This window comes from Mytilus trossulus, chromosome 9 (genome assembly GCF_036588685.1).
Source record: "Mytilus trossulus isolate FHL-02 chromosome 9, PNRI_Mtr1.1.1.hap1, whole genome shotgun sequence".
Lineage (NCBI taxonomy): Eukaryota > Metazoa > Mollusca > Bivalvia > Mytilida > Mytilidae > Mytilus > Mytilus trossulus.
In genome coordinates this window covers 21,457,309-21,477,538 of record NC_086381.1, presented here as the reverse complement: position 1 = coordinate 21,477,538, position 20,230 = coordinate 21,457,309, and the positions used below count along the sequence as shown (strand labels likewise).

The 20,230-nt window shown below is 30.5% G+C and overlaps 1 protein-coding gene across 2 annotated transcripts in view; it reads left to right on the top strand.

The window, feature by feature from the left end:
• Positions 1-5,388: 5,388 nt before the first annotated feature.
• LOC134685302 (vesicular glutamate transporter 1-like) overlaps positions 5,389-20,230 on the top strand; it is a 60,164-nt gene continuing 45,322 nt past the window's right edge. The window contains exon 1 of one of the 2 annotated variants that reach the window (XM_063544941.1): positions 5,389-5,861. In XM_063544941.1, the coding sequence (XP_063401011.1) occupies positions 5,828-5,861 (34 nt within the window). In that variant the 5' untranslated portion in view covers positions 5,389-5,827. The remainder of the gene's footprint in view (positions 5,862-20,230) is intronic. The other variant, XM_063544940.1, reaches the window with a different exon arrangement.

The window sequence follows — 20,230 nt, the reverse complement described above, 5'->3', positions numbered from 1 at the left end:
ATTTGTTTATACAAGGTGAAGTTTCAATATACATACATTTTAAATATTTTCGACTTCTACTCTAATTGAAACTTAAATATATTCAGCCATTTTTCTGTTATAGAACATTAAGAAAGAATTCGGAGAGGCATATTGGAAAGGTTATAATGCGTTCATATTAAAGGGCCAATCGGTTTGTTTTTTGTTACATCTGTCCCGAATAGAGCTTTCACGACATAAAGGCCATTGAAAGTTGGCTGGTATACACAAAATGGTGCTATTGATGGGGACACGGACTGGACAACACTTTAATCGTCATGAAAATGACAGAAATTAATGTCATAGTGTTTTTTTTGTCACATAAAAAGTGGTGTTAAAAAACTTAGAGATTGCAGTTTTGAATTGCATGCTGATCTAGATTACATGCTTATTCCCGTTTGAATGGTTTTACATTTGTAATTTTTGGGGTCTTTTATAGTTGCTGTTCGGTGTGAACCAAAGTTCTGTGTTGAAGGGTGTACCTTGACCTATAATGGTTTACTTTTATACATTCTGACTTGATGTAGAGTTGTCTCATTGTCACTCATACCACATATGCCTATATCTAATTATCATTATAAGAAGATTGTGTTGCATGTATAAAAATATATATATTCAAGAATGCCATGATATGAACTTCTCTTACAATTGTTGTACTTAGTTAAAAAACGGAATAAGATACACTATAACTATAGTACTGAGATTTTCTTTTAAAAGAAAAAAAATGTCATCTTACGCAAACTTTAGATGAGGCGTCGTATCTCTGAATGCATAGACAGTCGATATAATAATAAGCCTGTAATTCAGAATTTCAGTGGTTGTCTTTTGTTTATATGTTACATATTTGTTTTTCGTTCATTTTTTTTTTTATATAAATAAGGCCGTTTGTTTTCTCGTTTAAATTGTTTAAAATTGTCATACCTCTTATAGCTGACTATATATATGCGGTATGGACTTTGTTCATTGTTGAAGGCCGTACGGTGACCTATAGTTGCTAATGTCTGAGTCATTTTGGTCTTGTGGACAGTTGTCTAATTGGTAATCATACCACATCTTCTTTTTTATATATAAGATTAATTTTAATATCTCATGATTCTTAAAACATTGGAACATGTGAATTAGGAGATAACTGTATTGTATTTTAAGCTCCGACGGCATCAATTGGGGATTTGATGGTCGCAAATTAAGTTTACTGGCGACGCGTTAGCGGAGACAGTAAACGGGTATTTGCGACCATCAAATCCCCAATTGATGCCGTCGGAGCTTAAAATACAATATTGTTATCTCCATTCTAATGAAACTGTCAGAAAACAACTTTAAAACATGTATTTAAAATCTGTCATATGCCATCTGCGCTTGCGCGTAAGTCTCATAGCATCAATTGTCAATTGATCAATTGATGCCATGTAAATAAGTGACGTTATCCAATCAAAATGAACGTAACAAACGTTGTTGCATTAGAATTTGGATTATTTGTAAGCTAGCAAGTTTTACTATTTTTAGAACATATTTTAGATACACGTAACATCTTACACATCTCCATATGATAAATCTATTTACAAATTTACTTGTATTTAAGGGACTTTTTTTTTTTTTAACCAAATGATATAATGTGGTATTTACATTAACAAATTGACTCGAAAAAATACTGTTTCTACTCAAGACAATATTGTTGCAGCTTTTGCTCTTTAACTAAGCAACACTTTTATTATTGAATAAAACTTGTCTCGCTATATCTGATAACATTTGAAGGCTAAAATATTCACTGAAACGTAAAGTTTCAATATCATGATTTGCATTGCATCTATTAATCATTTTAAAATGACATGAAGTACGACTTTTATAAGACTGAGAAGCTTTAACTTTTCCTTTCATGAACCTATCTGTGTATCAGGTAAGGGTGATTGTTGATACCTATTTAAACGTTTAAACCTAATGTATTTGTTTGCACCTGACCTAAGTCAGGAACCCAATTGTTCAGTGGTTTTCGTTTGTTGATGTAGATCATAAGTGCTCGTTTCTCGATTTTATTGTTTATAGATTAGACAGTTTGTTTTCCTATTTGAATGGTATAACATGAGCACTGGTTATTTTGGAGCCCTGTATAATAGCTTGTTTTTCGGTATAACTCAAGGCTTCGTGTTTAAGACCGAACTTTGACCTATAATGGTTTACTTTTACAACTTGTGACATGGATGGAGAGTTGTCTCATTGGCACTCATACCACATCTTCTAATACAGTATCTATACCTTCCAGTTTATATTCGTGAGAGGAGCTACTTCACGTCGGAACCGTGAAAAATCTATTCTATGTTGATTTGGCAGAATATGTGTTCCGTCATTTATATTGCCGGGCTTGACAATAAAAAAAGCAATTCTATGTCGAGCCATTACAAAAGATGTATCTTGACAAATATTTCAAGACACTTGTCCATTGTTAAGCACATAATAGTTTCCAGTCCATGTCACCAGCTATGGCACCATTTAAATTGTATTCATCAATTAAAAAAAATGGCTTGCATTTATGTTGGAAAAGACATGTATAGTTCTCTCTTGGTGCAGAGTGTTTAGTAAATTCTAAATTTGATCATTGCTAATTCTTTTATTAATGCTTAACTACCTGTTCTATAGTATTGACAAGGGATTTTGTAATAAATAATCAAATATTGATACCCATTACTCGTTATAAGTAATATGTTCGTAATGAATGTCTTAACTATAGGCATTGTTCATTCTACGATAGTCCAATCAATTATGTATGAATGCTGTGGTTGATTTGTGTTACTATTTGAATGTCAACAATTTGAGATAATTTCACGTAATTGATGTAATTGTAGAAAAATTGACTGGTGACTCGAGTTATTAATTGGTCATTGATTATAAATAAATTAAAAGTTATTAAGTTCAATAAACTAGGAAATGTGATACAGTACTCTGTTATGATGGAATGTATTGAATGACGATTTGTATAGTAAAACATTAATAATAAAGAAGTCACTGCCAGCAGATTCAAGTTAATAAGACAAATAAATTTCAATAATACCGACTGTTTCAATACTACATATAGAAATGAAAGCGTTTAAAAAACAAATACATAATGTCATTATATTTTATCGTTCTTTGAAGAGGTAGGAGTATGTAATATGAGTAGGAGAATTCATCGAATATTCTATTATTACGATATCTTACATCATATTATTTTCATTATTACGTAGTTTTCGATTTTTTTTAAATTGACAATATGTTCTTGAATTCATCTTGATAATTAGCAACATTCATGTTTTTTTTTCAAACAGACTTGATTAGAACATCTGTCAAATTCATAATATTGTCTCAAAAATATTCTGGTTGTAAAATCGTCTATTTTGTCTCAGATTTTGTGTTGTCTCGTTAAGAATTATACACCTTCTCCTCATTCTTTTACCAAAGGCCCGTTGGTAGAATCTTGTACTTATTTTCAAAAAATACACTAATTATGTATACTTGAGGAATAAAATATGAACAAATAAATTCTCAATCATTTGTATCACTTATGGTTGTGTTATTAAAATAAAATTATGTTTGATTGTTCTCTTTGTTTTTTGTGTTGTGTAATGTTGATAAAATAGGAGGAAGAAAATTAAAATAAATTGCAATTTAATTGCCCCAACAAATAAAATATTTTAAACGTTCCTTAATTGTTTAAATATATCTCATTTACCCAATAGAAAGCCAGTATTAGACACGTGTCAAGGTCTTTGAGTTTCTATACCACAAACTGAACAAATTTTATGCTTCAGGCCAAAATGTGTAAAAATACTACATCACAAAAAAAACCTGATCAAATCTTAAAGGTCTCACAATATAGTCAGATTCGGGTATGGAATCAGAGCTTTGGTTGAGGAAGGTTTACATCATTTGAATTTCCGAAAATTGATATAGGCAACAACAAATTTATGTATGCATTTTCGATGTTGAGATCCAATTGGCAACTTAATAACAAATCGATTCTTTGAAGATAACACTTAGCTTCAACTACTTTTTGCACCCCAAAAATAATACTTATAAATGGGGGGGGGGGGGGGGGGGAGGTCTAGCGGTATATATGTTTAGTTATAAAATATGTATATAAGTGATACGCATGAAGCATGACCAATATCACAAAATCACAAAGCTTCTTTGTACTTACCGTTAGAGGGAAAATCGTGCTTGGCTGATAAAAAAGATTGCATTTTCTAAAATGATATTCTTTTCTCCATAGTAACAAAATCAAAGCTAAATTGTTTTATGAACAGAATAACATTATGAATGAGCTTTACTACAAGTACTGTGTAAAAATAGTTCGTATTTTAGACATGAAAAACAAGCACAAACACAATGATACAATATGCACATTTATCGAAGTGCACAAGATATATCCGAGATGCATTTTGTAATAGAAAAGAGTAAATAGTGCATTAATTTAAGATACAAACTGCTAACACGCAAATCCTGTTCTGCATTTTAAAGTCACAATGAGGGATTCAACTGCGCGCGAACACTTGTACCTCTTAAGACTTTCAAGTTCATTGTATGCTAGACATTAAAGACGCTACTTGAATCACAGAGATTTGCCCTGAAATCTCAATAAAGCAATATTAAACATTTATATTAGATAAAAAAGAAACAGTTACTAGTATTACAAATATATTTATTAAAGAAAAACAGAAATAATACGCAAAAAATATATTAAAAAAACAAAAATAATAGAAACAAATGAATCTATTTTCAGATACACAGAAGCGTCGTTTAGGCATTGTTTTAAAATGTTTTAAATGGAAACACAGAAAAGATTATTGATATAAAAAATAAATAGCAATTATATTCAATTCACAAACTAAAAAAAAATTATACAGAGGAAGGTGGTTAATTCTTTCTTTTGAAGATATACTTGCATTGTATGTTCTCATTTTATTTGAATACTGCAAGCGTTATCGTTCAGTCATTGGTAAAAGTGTTGTACTTAAAAAACGATATGAAGGATAGTTAAATGAAGTTTTATTCCAATAAATCTATCTGAGCAAATATACTCAACTTTTAATAAACTTAGAATAAATGTCAAAGCTAAAACAAATACTTATGTTCTTAATTAAGTTCAACGAAAAAAATCACGAAAATCAAATCGAGGATTGCAGATTGTCGCGTGCAATGAGCTCGTCTGCTTTCGTTGACGAGTGTCGATGTAAATTTCAGTATCTGTTGCATTTACCTTTAAAGTCAGATTAAGCAGATCAATAATGGCCTATTGTTATTACAACGCTCTCTTGTGAATATAATGATAGTGGAATACATTGAAAAACTCATCGCAAACTAAATCAGCTTAGAAAGAACCGTTCCTCCCACTGCAGGAATTGCCTCTGTGAAATTTAATTTACTAATGGACCCACGGGAGTTATATTGTTTTCTACCAATATCCACGAACCGTTTGATTGAATTCCTCTATTTGTGTGAACTAAAAGAAAATAACTATTTTACGAAAACGAATGTAGCGCATGAATATTTTAAAGGTTTTCTCGCATTTTGATTGGATAATTTTCATCGGACTGGAATCATCTTCTCAAATAGAACCAGTAACACCTACAGCGGCGGAAGTTGAATAATTTGATTTTCACTACATCACAAGAGGACTTTATCTGTGACGACATACATTTGTTTCTTCTTTTTCACATTTTAGCATTTGCTTGCAACTTTTCCTGCTTATAATTATTTGTTATAAAGTTGTGAATATATGAAGTGATGCCGTTTGGAAACTTTCAAACACTCAAGGAAAGAATCATCTACCCTGCAAGAGATGCCGCGTCCTCCGCAAAATCTTCTATTTCGAGGTAAGTCAATTTTTTTTCTAAAATTATTTATTTATGCTAATTTGTTGTTTTTGTGAAATCTACTGTTACTTAGTTCAAAAGAAGGTAGAAAAAAGAAAATATGCATGGCAATACGCTTGATACTATTGAAAACAATATAAACTTACATTTGTTGATTAATAGAATTTTTATAAATCATGAACTGAATTTAGATTTGAAGGATGATACAAATGCATCAAAATGATTTGATATATACATAACTGTATATTGTTTATTTAAAGTGCAACCTGTTATAATATATAATGTCAGCCAGTTTATGATGCAAGTTCTCATAATTATATGTGGAAATTATCAAATATCAAATTAATTGTACAAATAAGTCGTTATTTTTTCCTCAATAATGGTATATGTGGGTTTTCTCCAAAACAAAATACGTATGTATAAAAATTTTGAAAAGCAATTAAGTTTTTTTTTATTTTCGATTACAGAACAAGAAACAGATGGACTAAATTTAATCAGTTTTAGATGATAATATTGCATTTTTAATAATAAATATATGAAATTATTCACCTACGTATTTTTTCTGTGTTTAGATCTTTTTGTAAGTTTTTTAAAATTCATCCATTCTGAAAGAATCTTTGATTATTTGGAATATTGTCATCAATCTCTTATGTTCACATGTTGCATACAAAAAAAATGTATCGAAAATGAAATTGCTTTATCTAGTAATTTGACGTTGACTCAACGGAAAAGAAGGTAGAGTTTTTTGTTGTTGTTGTATCATAAAGGGTTTTGGGGTTTGGGTTGGTTTTTTTTGTAATTTCAAAAACTCACTTTTTAGTTTCGAGATGATTTCGAGTTTGGTATCAGTTCATGATATATGGTATAGACATCTATCAATTTTTGAAGACAACAAAATTGCCCCTATATGTCTTTTCCATTTTTTGCTGTTGGTTGCTTCTAAAATGACGTATACACACATCCATTTGTATTCATTTTAATTCTAGAATCTTGCCACCCGTTAACACACTAAATATAACACATGGCAAATTAAAGTTCATTTAAAAGTGCAATTACAACACATACATATATTCGGGGTAATATGAATAAATTGCAAATTATAATCACCAAGTACTCTTTCTATTTGGTGCGAACATGATATTGTTCGACTTTATAATCAAGTCAAATCAAATCAAATGATTGTATTGGTGTAAAATACAAATATCAAGTTGTTACCATGACAAACATGACATTGCTTTCAAACATACAATATTCAAGGTTAACCAACATTCATAGTATGCAGACAGTTTGTATCTGAATTAGGCCGTAGCGTTAGTTTTCTTGATTCGGGGCCTTTTATAGCTGACTATGCGGTATGGTTTTTTATCATTGTTGAAGGCCGTACGGTGACCTATAGTTGATAATTTCTGTGTAATTTGGTCTCTAGTGGAGAGTTGTCTCATTTGCAATCATACATCATCTTCTTTTTTTTCATATCATCATGAAAATAGTATTACCAAATACATTAACTATATCTTGCGACCTAAAACATAGTTATTATAAGTTATATCATATACATTGTAGATGTAGGAAGATGTGGTGTAGTTCAGTTAGAAACTCATAGTACCAATCGGAAAATGTACTTCTAATAACAGTCTACTTTCTTTCAAATTTTAGGTATTTTTTTCGGCACAAATAAGCATAAGTGACAAATAAATGTTTAAATTTTTGCTGATCTTCTTTGTACATTCGAGCCTCTTTAAACCAGTTTTACGTGCACACAAACTCGCTCCTTCTCATTTCCTAACTATACGAACATACAGCATAGTCTCATGTCAGATATATACAAAAGTTTAATAGTTTATTCACATTTTGAACCGCCTCTATGCTATAATGTTTTTCTTGATTTCAAAGACATTTTTTCTCATATATAACAGACTTTTATGAGTAATTGGAGAGACATGTAATCGTCTAGATAAATCAAATTCCCCTGGAAGCAGGTGTTTTGTAAATTATACGAATTAATATCCCATGAAAAGCAATACTAGCATTATTCTTTTTTTATATCTTTGTTGTATAAGGAATTGATGTGTAGCATAGCTATGCAAATTTAAGGTTTTATATGTGATTGAGGATGGCAGTAGGATCAAGTATACTGGTTGTGCATCGGGCGAATCAACTTTAAATCATACTAAAAGCTTATTTTGAAAAAGAAAATAACGCTATATGGAATCTGCTGTTTGAAAATTTTAGAGATGTGCAGACGCATATCATAATTATTAAATCCTTGTTTAAGTTTTTTTTCTTACACAACAAATTGTTGCATGTTATCCCTGCGATGCGTCTTATTGGAGATTCCAACTGTGCTTTACTTTATCACACTTTCTGCTGTGAATAAAACCTTTCAAGATCTTAAACATTCAGTACTTTATAGTCTTTTATACTTTGTACCACCCAGTTCTTCATATTTCACGTCGATTTTAAACTAAAAAGTATTGGGAAAACCATGATTTTGATGTGAAGTTTATCTTTCAACAATATCAATGCATTATTGAAAATAGAGTAGGATTATAAAAAGATTATTGATGTTTTTAAAATCCTCTTTTCAAACACGACGTAAATGTATCTACCCGAGATTTATAAAATCGATCTATTTGTTTAAAACGTGAAGGCGTGAGAGAAGAGTATTATTTCACAATGCATCGACAAATAAGCCGCGGTGGAAAGCTTTTTATCAAGCGCGCATCGATACTTTTACATCTAATTGACTGAGAGAAAAAATATTTATTAGACACTCAAAAGCTTCTATTATGTAAAAGACATTCTACGTTTTCACTATATCCGCAGCTTTGTTCTTACAAAAAGTTCAAATGTTTCCGACATTGATAAATTTTAACGAATTGATATACGGATTGTGTTCGCACGTTTCTCGTTAATGGTTCTCTATTTTAAGTTAACCGTCCAGTGAATTCTGGCATAAAATGACACATTTCAAATCGATGGAAACATGTATTTTTTATCAGGTAGATTTCATTCTACGTCTGTTCTATTGATTGTTTAAATGATAGATGAGCTAAATCAGGCAGGCTGGAACTCATTAATCGACCAGAGAAGTTAGGTACAACAAGTTAATGACGGTTTATGGGTGTTTTGCCTGTAGCCAGTAATCATCCACGCGCTCTTCAACATGCTCAAGCTAATACGAACACCAGCACCAACATAAAGATGGCACATTAAAATAAATTTGAAACTTTTTTTATTTTGTTTGATAAAACCTACAAATTGTTTTAACTGCATCACTGAAATGTATGCATTTTAACAGTTCTTTCCTGAAAAAATAGCATGATGATATAATTATATCTTGAATAGTTTTATATACTACTAGTCGTCGTTCAATAGATAAAAATGTTGTAACAAATAATGATAGATCAAGGTATAGATTATGACCAAGTGAAGATATAAAATATAACTTCTCAATGTTTCGAGAAATGTGATGATTAGATAACGTTGTTGTCAAAACACGTATGCAATGCAAAAACAAATTAGATATGTGGAGCCTGTAGTCTGTATAAAAAGCTGGCAATACCATTGTTAAACAATTTCTTCTAAACAAACACTTGTTTTTATACAGTATTTCTAATTTATTCTTCTTTTCCCCATGGGCAGGGTGAAATCTGATCTAAATATATTTTTTATACATCTATTCTGTATGCAAAACTGCTTCAGACGCATAATTCATTAGAAAAGTCAAAGTTGGTACGCATTTTTTGTTGATAAGGTTAGCGCGTATGCCCACAAACCCTTACATGAACATACAAGTTACACTCGGTATACTGTCCCCTTATTTTTGCTTTATTAAATTCTTGAGACGTGTCTTCCATTATTGTATATCTAATGTTAATATTTATTCCTTTTTTATGCTATTCTGGGTTTTATATTTTTAAATGCAGACAGCGGCCATGTTCAGTTAGTTACACTGCTTTATGAATGTCTATCACTTAGTCGAATATCAGGAAAGCTAAAAAACAAAAAGACACATTCATGTTATTCACTGATGTGCTCAACCAAATAATAGAAATCAAGCTTAAAGGATATGCAGAGCAATCACACCAAATATAACGCAAAATCTATAATAGATGTATGACACCAATAGAAAGCAAAATCACCAAAATCACCAAATAGTACGCAAAAAACATAAATAACGCAAAACAAATTAAAATGACAAAATTGGACGAAAAACATAAATTACACTGAATAGTTTTTTTCCAGTTTCAATCTAACGTTTTATCTAAACCATTTGCTTGTTTCCAGTACATGATTTGTCATAGCTATAAAGGGGGTTGACATCTTTTATCTGCAAATTCATTTATAGAATTTTTCTTAAAACATGACAATGTTGATTCACTAGTCCATTTTATTTTGATCCAAATGATTTAAAATTTAACACAGAATTTTTTTGGGATTTTCATATTTATACAATTCAAATTAGGAAGAATGGGTTGACTTTCTAAGCCTTATTTTATATAGTTTGTCTAGATTTGCTTGTGTCTATAAATCTGTGTTATATAATTCATATCTTTTTCAATTGATTTCTTCCTTTTTTCTTCCCTATCTGTTCATTGCTTTTTCTTTGTTCTATTGTGTTTTATGTCCTTTTTTATACTACATTATCCAAAAGAATGCATTTATATTGTGCATGTTGTGTCATGGTATGTTTTTGTAAGACCTTCAAGACATTGGTCCTCAAGGGCCCTCAAGGGTCCTAAATGTCTCGTTCTGTGTCACCTTTATATACATTGTCTGTACATTAGCTCTCATTAAATAATAATTATAAAACTGACAACCAATTATGACTGCTAAAAGATCGAGACCTTTCAATTAAAATGGCAAACTTCGCGACAACACATTGTTAACTAAAGACCAAACTGCGAGATGACTGGCTGAAACCGACAAAGAAATGAATGCTAAATGATTGTAATTCTCAAAGCATCCCTAAGGCACCATATCAACTATGATCTTGAAAAGCAAAATAACTTGGAGGCTTGAATAGGTCCCAGGAGGGGATCTTAATACATCTATTGGTTTCTACATTTAAAAGAAAGCCATTCTGTCACTGGAAATCAATTTCAGGGATCCCTTGTTGAAATAACTATGACATGTTTATTAAGACTAAACAATGGGTTATATGAAGTAATTTCAATATCATCGATGCTAGAGTTTAGACATTTTTGCCAAGTTATTCCCATAAGATGAATGTTTTATATTGCATCCATTTGCACTTTCAAAATTCCGTTTTCGCTTACGTTTATTTCTTCGAAGATTGCTTCCTGAAAGTTGATTAGTTGAGTAAGAAAGCTATAAAAGGATAAACAGATTGGCATTAAGTACCGAATAATGCATTGAATTTATTTGATGTATTTTCAGATAGAATGTAAACAAAATTAAATATAAGGCATTCGACTTAATGGCTTAACAAAATTAAATGAAACCATTAATTGTTAAATCTTGTTTCCTATCTCCTTTCACGAGACAGAGTTATCCAGTCATATATACATGTACAATTATACGAGATCGATATTTCGTTGATTTATTCAATGACCAAGTTCTGTAAGAATTTGTAACTGTTCCTAAGACATATGTCGAGTTTGTTGAAACACATGTCACTGTGACCCAAGACACGTACCATAGTTTTTGAGACACATTGTCGCTGTTCCTTAAGACTCGTGTTTTATTGTTTCTTAAATATTTACCACCATTCAATGGCGATTAGTATTTAACATAAACATTGCTCCCTACTTACTCATTACTACAATTGAATGAATGTGAAAGTATATGATTTTTAAGTTTAAAGGCGAGACAATTTCAAAGTTCATAATTGTCCTACTTCTTATATATATTTTGTTTCCAAGTTGTATTTCATTGAAATCATTTAATCTATATCAAATTATTGTCTTCCTATTTTCATGATTTTTTTTTCATTAATAATGTCGGTAATATTTTTGTTTATTATGATAGTTGTCGCATGATTTTTGATGTTCGAGAACTCCGGATTTATAAAAAGCAGCAGTGCTGTTTAATTTGACATAGCCTTTTATTTTTTGTTCATTTAGTATTTTTAAATGTCAAAAATTAAATTCATTTAAACTCTTTTAAATCTTGAAAACTACAATTAAAACAAAATAACGAATATTTTCTGTAAAAATAATCATTTGGAGGTAAATTCTTGAAGCCATGAGTACTGTGTATTTTCTGCATTTGTGTTTAACATTAATAAAATATCAGATGTGGTTGTGAACCAGGAAAGGTTGTTCCACATGGTTTATTGTTAATCAAAATTTGTAAGACTTTTTTGGACTGAAGGTCGAATACCATTTCCCATCGGTGCCATTCTTAAATATGACAAAACAAATCTAGAATGTAACAATTATATAATGATGTTGAATACTTTTGATCAAAGCTTACCAACAACAGAGAAATGATTAACTTCAACATATCAAATTGAAGCAAATTGAATGGTGCATAACACATGCACATACTTATAAAAAAGAAGATGTGGTATGATTTCCAATGAGACAACTATCCACAAAAGACCAAAATGACACAAACATTAACAACTTTAGGTAACCGTACGGCCTTCAGCATTATAATCTAGCTTATTATTTTTTTTACCATTACTCTTAAATACTGTTGAGCTGTTTCGATGAGCGATGACATTTCAGCGAGACTAGCTCCCAAAAGACTCCAGTTTTGCTTTTTTTCATTTTAATACGTATCATATTTTATTATCTCAGACTTGTATTAATATTCTGAAAACTAGTGATAAAGTATTGCTTCGAGATATATATTATCATAGCAGAAAAAAATCAATGAATTTATGAAGCAGCAATATGCATTTAAAAGCATGGAATTTAACTCTTAAACGGAACCGTTAACATTAGTTTACATTTCATTTAACATGAAATTTAACACAACATTTTCTGTTTCATAAAATGTTGACAAATATTAATTTCATGTTTAAAACAGTTCTGTTTCATGAACATTTCCAATTTGCACGATTATTTTATGTTCAAAAATGGCATTTTTTGTGGTGAACTGAATTGTAATAATTGTAATAGTGATTGCTCAACAGGGGGTGTTCAGAGCATTCAATAATATTGATAAAATCACTTTATTGCTGAATTAATTGTTCAATATCGATTTCAACGTTTATTAGGTTGTAGTAATTATATAAACCACATGCAATAAATTAGGTTTTTTGAAAGTTTTGAAAGATAGGGATCAGGAAAAAGTAACTAATAGTGTTATAAAATGGAGAACACAGAATTACTGAAAATGTAATTTGAAACCGGTACAAGACCTATTATGTCAGATTGATAAATTACAGAATTTAAATTGATCGGAAAGAATACATGAAGCGTTTACTTTTACAGCGTTGCGTAATTCTATCCGAACGTCATATATTTTACAAATTTGTCATAGAAAATGTAGTACAAAATGCACGAGTTATATTCATTTCTCATGATTACTTTGGTACTAATTTGAAAAGGACAAAAATAACTGTTTACTATCAACTTCTAGAATAACTTTGATTTTTATAAATAACGACACCGAAACCATAAGACTTATTTTCTTATTCTTTTTATGGGCTTCGAATAATGTACAGACATGTTATTGCTAATAATGTACTAGTGCGACATCTATTGATTAATAAACGTTCGTCTCCCCTATTGAGGAATTCATGTTAAGAAATTTGAAAAATTAAAAAAACAATGGAAGTCGTTCGTAATGATTCACATCATTTTATTTTGTAGATTTTTTTTAAAATTTTCATTAAAATAGATTGGTGTTTACTTTATACAAGTCCAGTTGAAAAGATTGCATGCATGGTCAGAACGAGGTCAAATTAACAGTTTATTCAATATGTGGTTTCTGTAGCAGTAGATCGACTGACCTAATGGCCGCAAAATTTCAATTCAACTGGAAAGTGAAGAAATATGAAAGGAGAAATAAATGAAATACCATGTGGCTTATTTTCGATAGTAAAAAAATAAAGTCTCTTTGATAAAAGCTTAAAACATGTAGTCCTAGACAATATTTTTTAAATAATACGTATTTAAGTAACCCCAAAAAGTTGGTATCTCCCGTATTCGATCTCGACTACAACGAGGACTTGTCAATATTGCCATAATAGATGGCAAAGGAATTGAATTGCTTAATTATTTGAAATTATGTGTAAGGAGATATTTGAAGATTAACAGACAAAAAATATAGAGAGGTCTTCTTTCGAGATGAAAGTTTAAATGAGTTGTCAAGTCTATTTTATTCCTAAAAGCTGCGTTCGAAGAGAACAGTTTGACATATTCTTTAGTCCTATTAAGTCCAATTTGATGAATAGAAAAACATTACAAAAAAATCACCAAGACAACTTCCTGTTCAGGACAAGTGTAGCAAAACCACGATTCAAGAACTGAGAAAGGGAAAGTTATAAGGTAAAAATTCAAGTCATGAAAATGCTTTTTTTGAATTTTAAACGATGGTTTAAAAATGTCTGTTTGAAAAGTTTTAAGCACAATTAATTGTTTTAACAGTGCCCTAGTTATTTTCATCGTGTTCATGACGTCATGCAAAAGTTGTGTAATTTCAGAACTTAACCGGATTGCAATAAATAGCTATATTGTCTATAAGCTGGTTCTCGGCTCAAAATCACACTTATGTAATCGTTAAATACAAGCGGATTCCAGTTTTAATGTCTGCTTATAATTTGATAACTCCCACATGCATGCATGCACGATTGTAATTGTGTAATCGGTAACACCATTCATTCTCTGTCATCATTTAAAGCATTATACTTTTTCTCATTATTTGTTTTCGTTGACATACTGTATAATGTTTCTGAAGGAAGTGTTTTCTATGACCTTTAGATACAAAGAAGTGTGATACTAATTTTGTTTATACCTGTATCAGAACTTTAAATTCCAACATAAGGATGATAAATGATTCAACGCTTTTAATTAAATTATTTTCTGTATTTAAAAAATAAATGCAGTTTTAAAGATTTTTCTAAATTTTTGACATTTAATGACATTGCTTATATAAGACTCTTGATAAATATTCAAATGCTTCTGAATTTTAGATATTGGTTTTGCGAATGAGGTAATAAAACAAATACTTCATGTTGAAATGTTGTCTTAAATATTTCTTATAAGTTAGTGATGCTAGTTCTTTTTTTTCTAAGTTATGATTTATGTACAATAGACACATTTTTTCAATTACAATGTATCACCCGTAGTAATAATCTTCGCCACTGGGCGCGCTATAATCACGTCCGCCATTTTGTCTGTTTTCCTTCTTTAGGCATGACCTTGTCAGTATATTTTTAACTTGTTAGTTTGAATGTCCTTTTGGTATTGTTCGTCTCTCTTTCAACTACTAACACCTTCATGTTGCTCATGCATCTTTAGAATCGAACTGTAAGAATGATTCATTACTACTCTATAAGCCCCCCTTTATCATGGAATCGATATCATTCTTCTTTTGAAAGATATTTTTGCAAGATCATGTCTTGCTAATAAAATCCCATCACTTCTTGCAAATTTTGTTTATTAATTTTTTATGGCGACCATCATATTAGCTTGAGAGTGTTTGATGTCCAGGACGAGGACGGATATTGTAATTGAATAAGTTCTTATTTGCATAGAAATGTCCTCGTAAAAACGTCTTATCACATAAAATTACCTGATAATTTGGATAGTCCATTAATGGACAAGAAAACACATCTTTTTTCCAGGAAGTACTGTAATATTAATGGAAAGAATGGCTTTAGTGACATCTAGAATAAAGAGAATTAATACCAGGGCTTGTATAGTATGTTTAATGCATCTATTTTGAGAAAAAATATATATTTTATCAAAACTAAAAGCTAAATACATTCTTGTAATAGAAATTTTGTGTACTTTTACATTTTGCAATAAAAAGAAAAAAGAGAAAAAAAAAGTTTGTTATTTTCAATCTTGCTGTGTGTGATAGTGTGTGTTATGTTAAGGGATACTTTGTGTTAGTGGTGGTTTCTTATTGGGTTTATTCCAGCCACTTTTCCTTTTATTCATATTGATAGTGAATGCCATTTAGAAGTCTCAAATGAAAACTGTACTTTTTATGACCATAAGTTAACGAAATAAGAAGAGGGAGTCTTCGTGAGAAAAAAGATAAAAATAATTAAACCTGATGACTTTTAGATAAGAGTGATCGAACATGAAAATGTTGCGGAAATTGTAATTAAATTAACACTATATGCAAGGGCAATCCCTTAAGACTGCGTCTTGATAAGATATATAGGATAATTTTAGATAGAGCAATTCATTATAGAAAGTTCCATTAAAAGGAAGAATAATTTCTTGTAACGATCAGAGTGTAAACATATATTAATTAGATAGCACTTAAATGAACATTAGAGAGATAGAATGATTCGGATAATAAATTAATCTAGAAGGTCTAACCAGACACCATCATCTTCAAGTGCTACTAAAATTAGACCGTTATTTCTCATCGATTCGTACAAAAATTGAAATACAAATCATAGCTGAAATATATAAATGAAATTAGTAAAAGTCATAATTATTAAACACATTTGGAATCACTTGTAACTGTTGATGATTTTACTTGGTATTTATCCATCTTCTCATTAAAGTTGGGTGTTTTGCTATAAAAATCGTCTAAAATAACATTTTATCTACACAAATATTGTAGAATAAGCATAAATGGACACTCCACTCTCCGAATCCAATTACGCTGGGATAGTCCATGTATTTTTTATTATTCCCATATTGCATGTGAACCCACATAAACGTTTATTTATGCAAAAAATCAACAAAAAGACAACAAAAGAATGATGAACGGTATCCCAACTGAACACCCCACTGTCTTTTTTTAACAAAAACATCAATATAAATTTCTGTTTTCTAACAATCACACATGAGAAAACTTAATGTGGCGTCATTATCAATACATTTCTTTATTGTCGATGTTTTGTCATCAGTGGGAAAATTTATTAAACAACGTACAATTCTCGTATAGAACTATTATACTTCGTGCCGATTATTAAAGCTCCGATGCTTTTCAAAATTCATTTATAATTCATTAACTTTTAATGCTCAGAGAAGTATTAATTTGTGTAGATGACTTATTATGTTTGTACAAAGATGACAAGAGAATAGATTGAACGACAGAAAGCAAAGAATATTGCCAATCAGTAAGTGACATTCGCACATTTAAAAGCAAAACATAATTTGGTCTTTATTAAAATGGTGAATGACACAACAATCAGAATCATATCTGCGCTTGAAATGAACACTATTTCCGGTAGAACATCTTCTCTATTCAGAGTCATAGATAAGCTTTGTTTTGGATTTCTGGCACGTAGATTATTTCCCCGTCATTGATGAGTCCATATCAATTTCAACAGAATAAGTCGAATGTAATTGATTTGTTGTCAGTTTCAGCCACTGGCCACGGGTCATATTAACATCAATGTTTTTTTCACATTGTAATCACGATGCGACATTACTTAAAGTAATATCTATGACCAAAAAGTGAGTCAGTTCAAATGAGAAAGAGCCTTATTGATACCGAAAACTTGCTCAGAAAATAAGTCAAATGAATTTTATCTTAATGTTAGATTATAAGAATTGAAAATGTCAGTTCAAATAAGAAACAGCATTATTTGTACTGAAAGCTTGCCCAGAAAAGAAGTCAAATGAGTCTTACCTTAATGCTAGAATAAATTATAATAATTTAAAATGTTATGTAATGCAAATTCCCATGGCACTATTTCTTCAAAACGTTTTATTAGGTGGGTAATGATATTTTCTTCGGAAAAGTGTATCCTCAATATATAACCTCTACAGTAATAATCTTGTAGCTTGCTGACACATTTCCTCTCTCATTATGACATCATAAACCCCATCGTTGATATTGTAAGAACACTGAATTTATAATGGATATACATGCATTTCTAGCTTTTTAATGACATTGTTTTTGGATTGTTATATCGGTTTTGATATACTGGGCATATCCTTCAACTATCATCATTTTCGATAAGGTGTTTTATACTATCAAATACTGTTTGTACAAAAATAACAGCTCTATATTATCATTGTTTTTTATCAATGTCTTAAAAAGAAAATGTAGAAAAAGAAGGTAATCGGTGCAGTAGAATATGACACAGTATTACTAAATACAATTGACAAAACCTAAGGCAAGGGAACCGCGTTTTTATTGCTGTTTGTCATCTGCATAGCACAGTGGGGCCTTGTTCATGGATATAATAGGTTCTATGTCACGTCAAGTCAAGGCAGCCGTTAAGATAGTGTTTTGTTCCATGTTGATAATGAATAATTATTTGCATTGAACCACTCAAATTTGAGGTCATATACAAAATATCATCCCAAATTTATTAATTGTGATTTCTTCTCAAACTTTTTTAATTTAATACTATATAAAATAATAGAATACTGATCTAAAGAGACATTAAACAATTTTTTGGCGAAACAAAAATCTTCACTAATTAAACTTTTCAGAGCATTAATCGAACGCTACCCCTAAATCTTAATTGTATTTGACTGCATGGTACATCGATGAACTGATCAAACACTGATATCATCTGAATCATAAATCTATACAAAGCAGACAAGGGTATCTATACTTTTCATTACATTTGGCATCATATATAACGTTGAATTAATTCCCTATCCAATACATTTGATTTTCAATAATTAAGTATGGCCTCCTTGATGAACATTACAATCCTCTATCTATAGAGATATCTAGAAATTGATACACTCTAAAATAAATTGCAAATAGAAACTCATTAGAAGTTATTTTAATTTTATAAATAAATTAAGTGATGTTTCAGTTCTAATGTAATTCATTGATTTGATATTTTAAACCAACCGATTCCTATCCATTAGCAAACATTACGAAATTTATCAATTAAATCAACAGAAATGAACATTAGAAACGTTCATTGAAACTACCAACGTTAATCATGTACTTCCGTTTTCTGTTTCTAAAAACTTTACCTGCTAATGGATGGATTACATTATACATGATTGAAGAATAAAGACACAAATGTTTTAAGAACCAATCTATGAATGCAGGTAAACAATCCACCCACCAGGAAATTGTTAAACCAACACAGGTCAGAAGAGTTCAAGGCTAGGATTGGTCCGTCACATGACACAAAAACAAAAGGGGAAACAATCGAGAACTTACTCTTATAGAAGAGACGTAAGACGACTTAGGCTATTCCGTTTAACCTCATCTGGTTATTTATACACCGAATGATTTTTTTGTGGCTTTTCGAACTTCTTACGTTCTACCGTACCTTCAAACAGTTATTCTCGAATCACGTGTCTTACGCGTTTAAATCACAATTATGTGTTTATCTAGAAGTAAAGTCTGTTCATTTAACATTTTTATGAATTCTTACTAAGGTGTTTCCACAAATGGCTGTCATGGCATCTTAAAATTAGCATAAAATGTTTTTGCTTTGGTTTTCTCATTTCTTTGTTGTACCATAGAAAAATCATCCCTCCTGACATACAAGTTACACAAAACGCAGATCTCAGACTTAATGTCATCGTCGACCTGTTAGAAATCAGCTGAAGATGTACCCGTATTATAATACTTTGTTAGTATCACATTGAATTATGCCTACCTAAGAGGATTATTGCTTTCATTTTGTTTTGATCCCTTGAGATGATGATAAGTCTTATATGCTGTCATTTTATCTCTCTCAGACTGTATAGAAAGAACACTTTGAATCTTAGTATTCCAGGAGATTTTAATCATATTAAGTGAACCTATATTATGTTTGATAAGGTTATTCTTTTGATCATATTTATCTTCACTTATTTGAGGAATTTGAAACAGTAATCACAAAATATATTTCACCTGTATGGTTTTTTCATATATATGTAGTAAAAGAAAACAAAATGAGTTTGGGTTAATTCAGTGATTGTTTTACAATTTGGTCAGGCCTTCAAGTCAATTTAGATCTGATTTCATACTGCCCAGTAGTTGTTATTTACCTGTACACATCAAAATCCTACTGCAATGTCAGAAAAAATCTGTTAAGTGACTGGTGGAGATCGTTGGAATTTACCGCAGTGAATCAGTCTGAAAAGATACTGAACGAATGAAATATTGTTCAGCTGATAATAAAATGAAAATGTCCATTTATGACTAATTGTTTTCTGATTGTGAAAATAATAGAGATAGAGGGTTTCAACAGAAAAGGATCTTTTGTCCAATGGTGCAGGGTATATACAATTCAAAACATTTTTTTGTATTCTGTGCGATTGTCTTACAAGTGAGAGGTCTCGTTAGATACA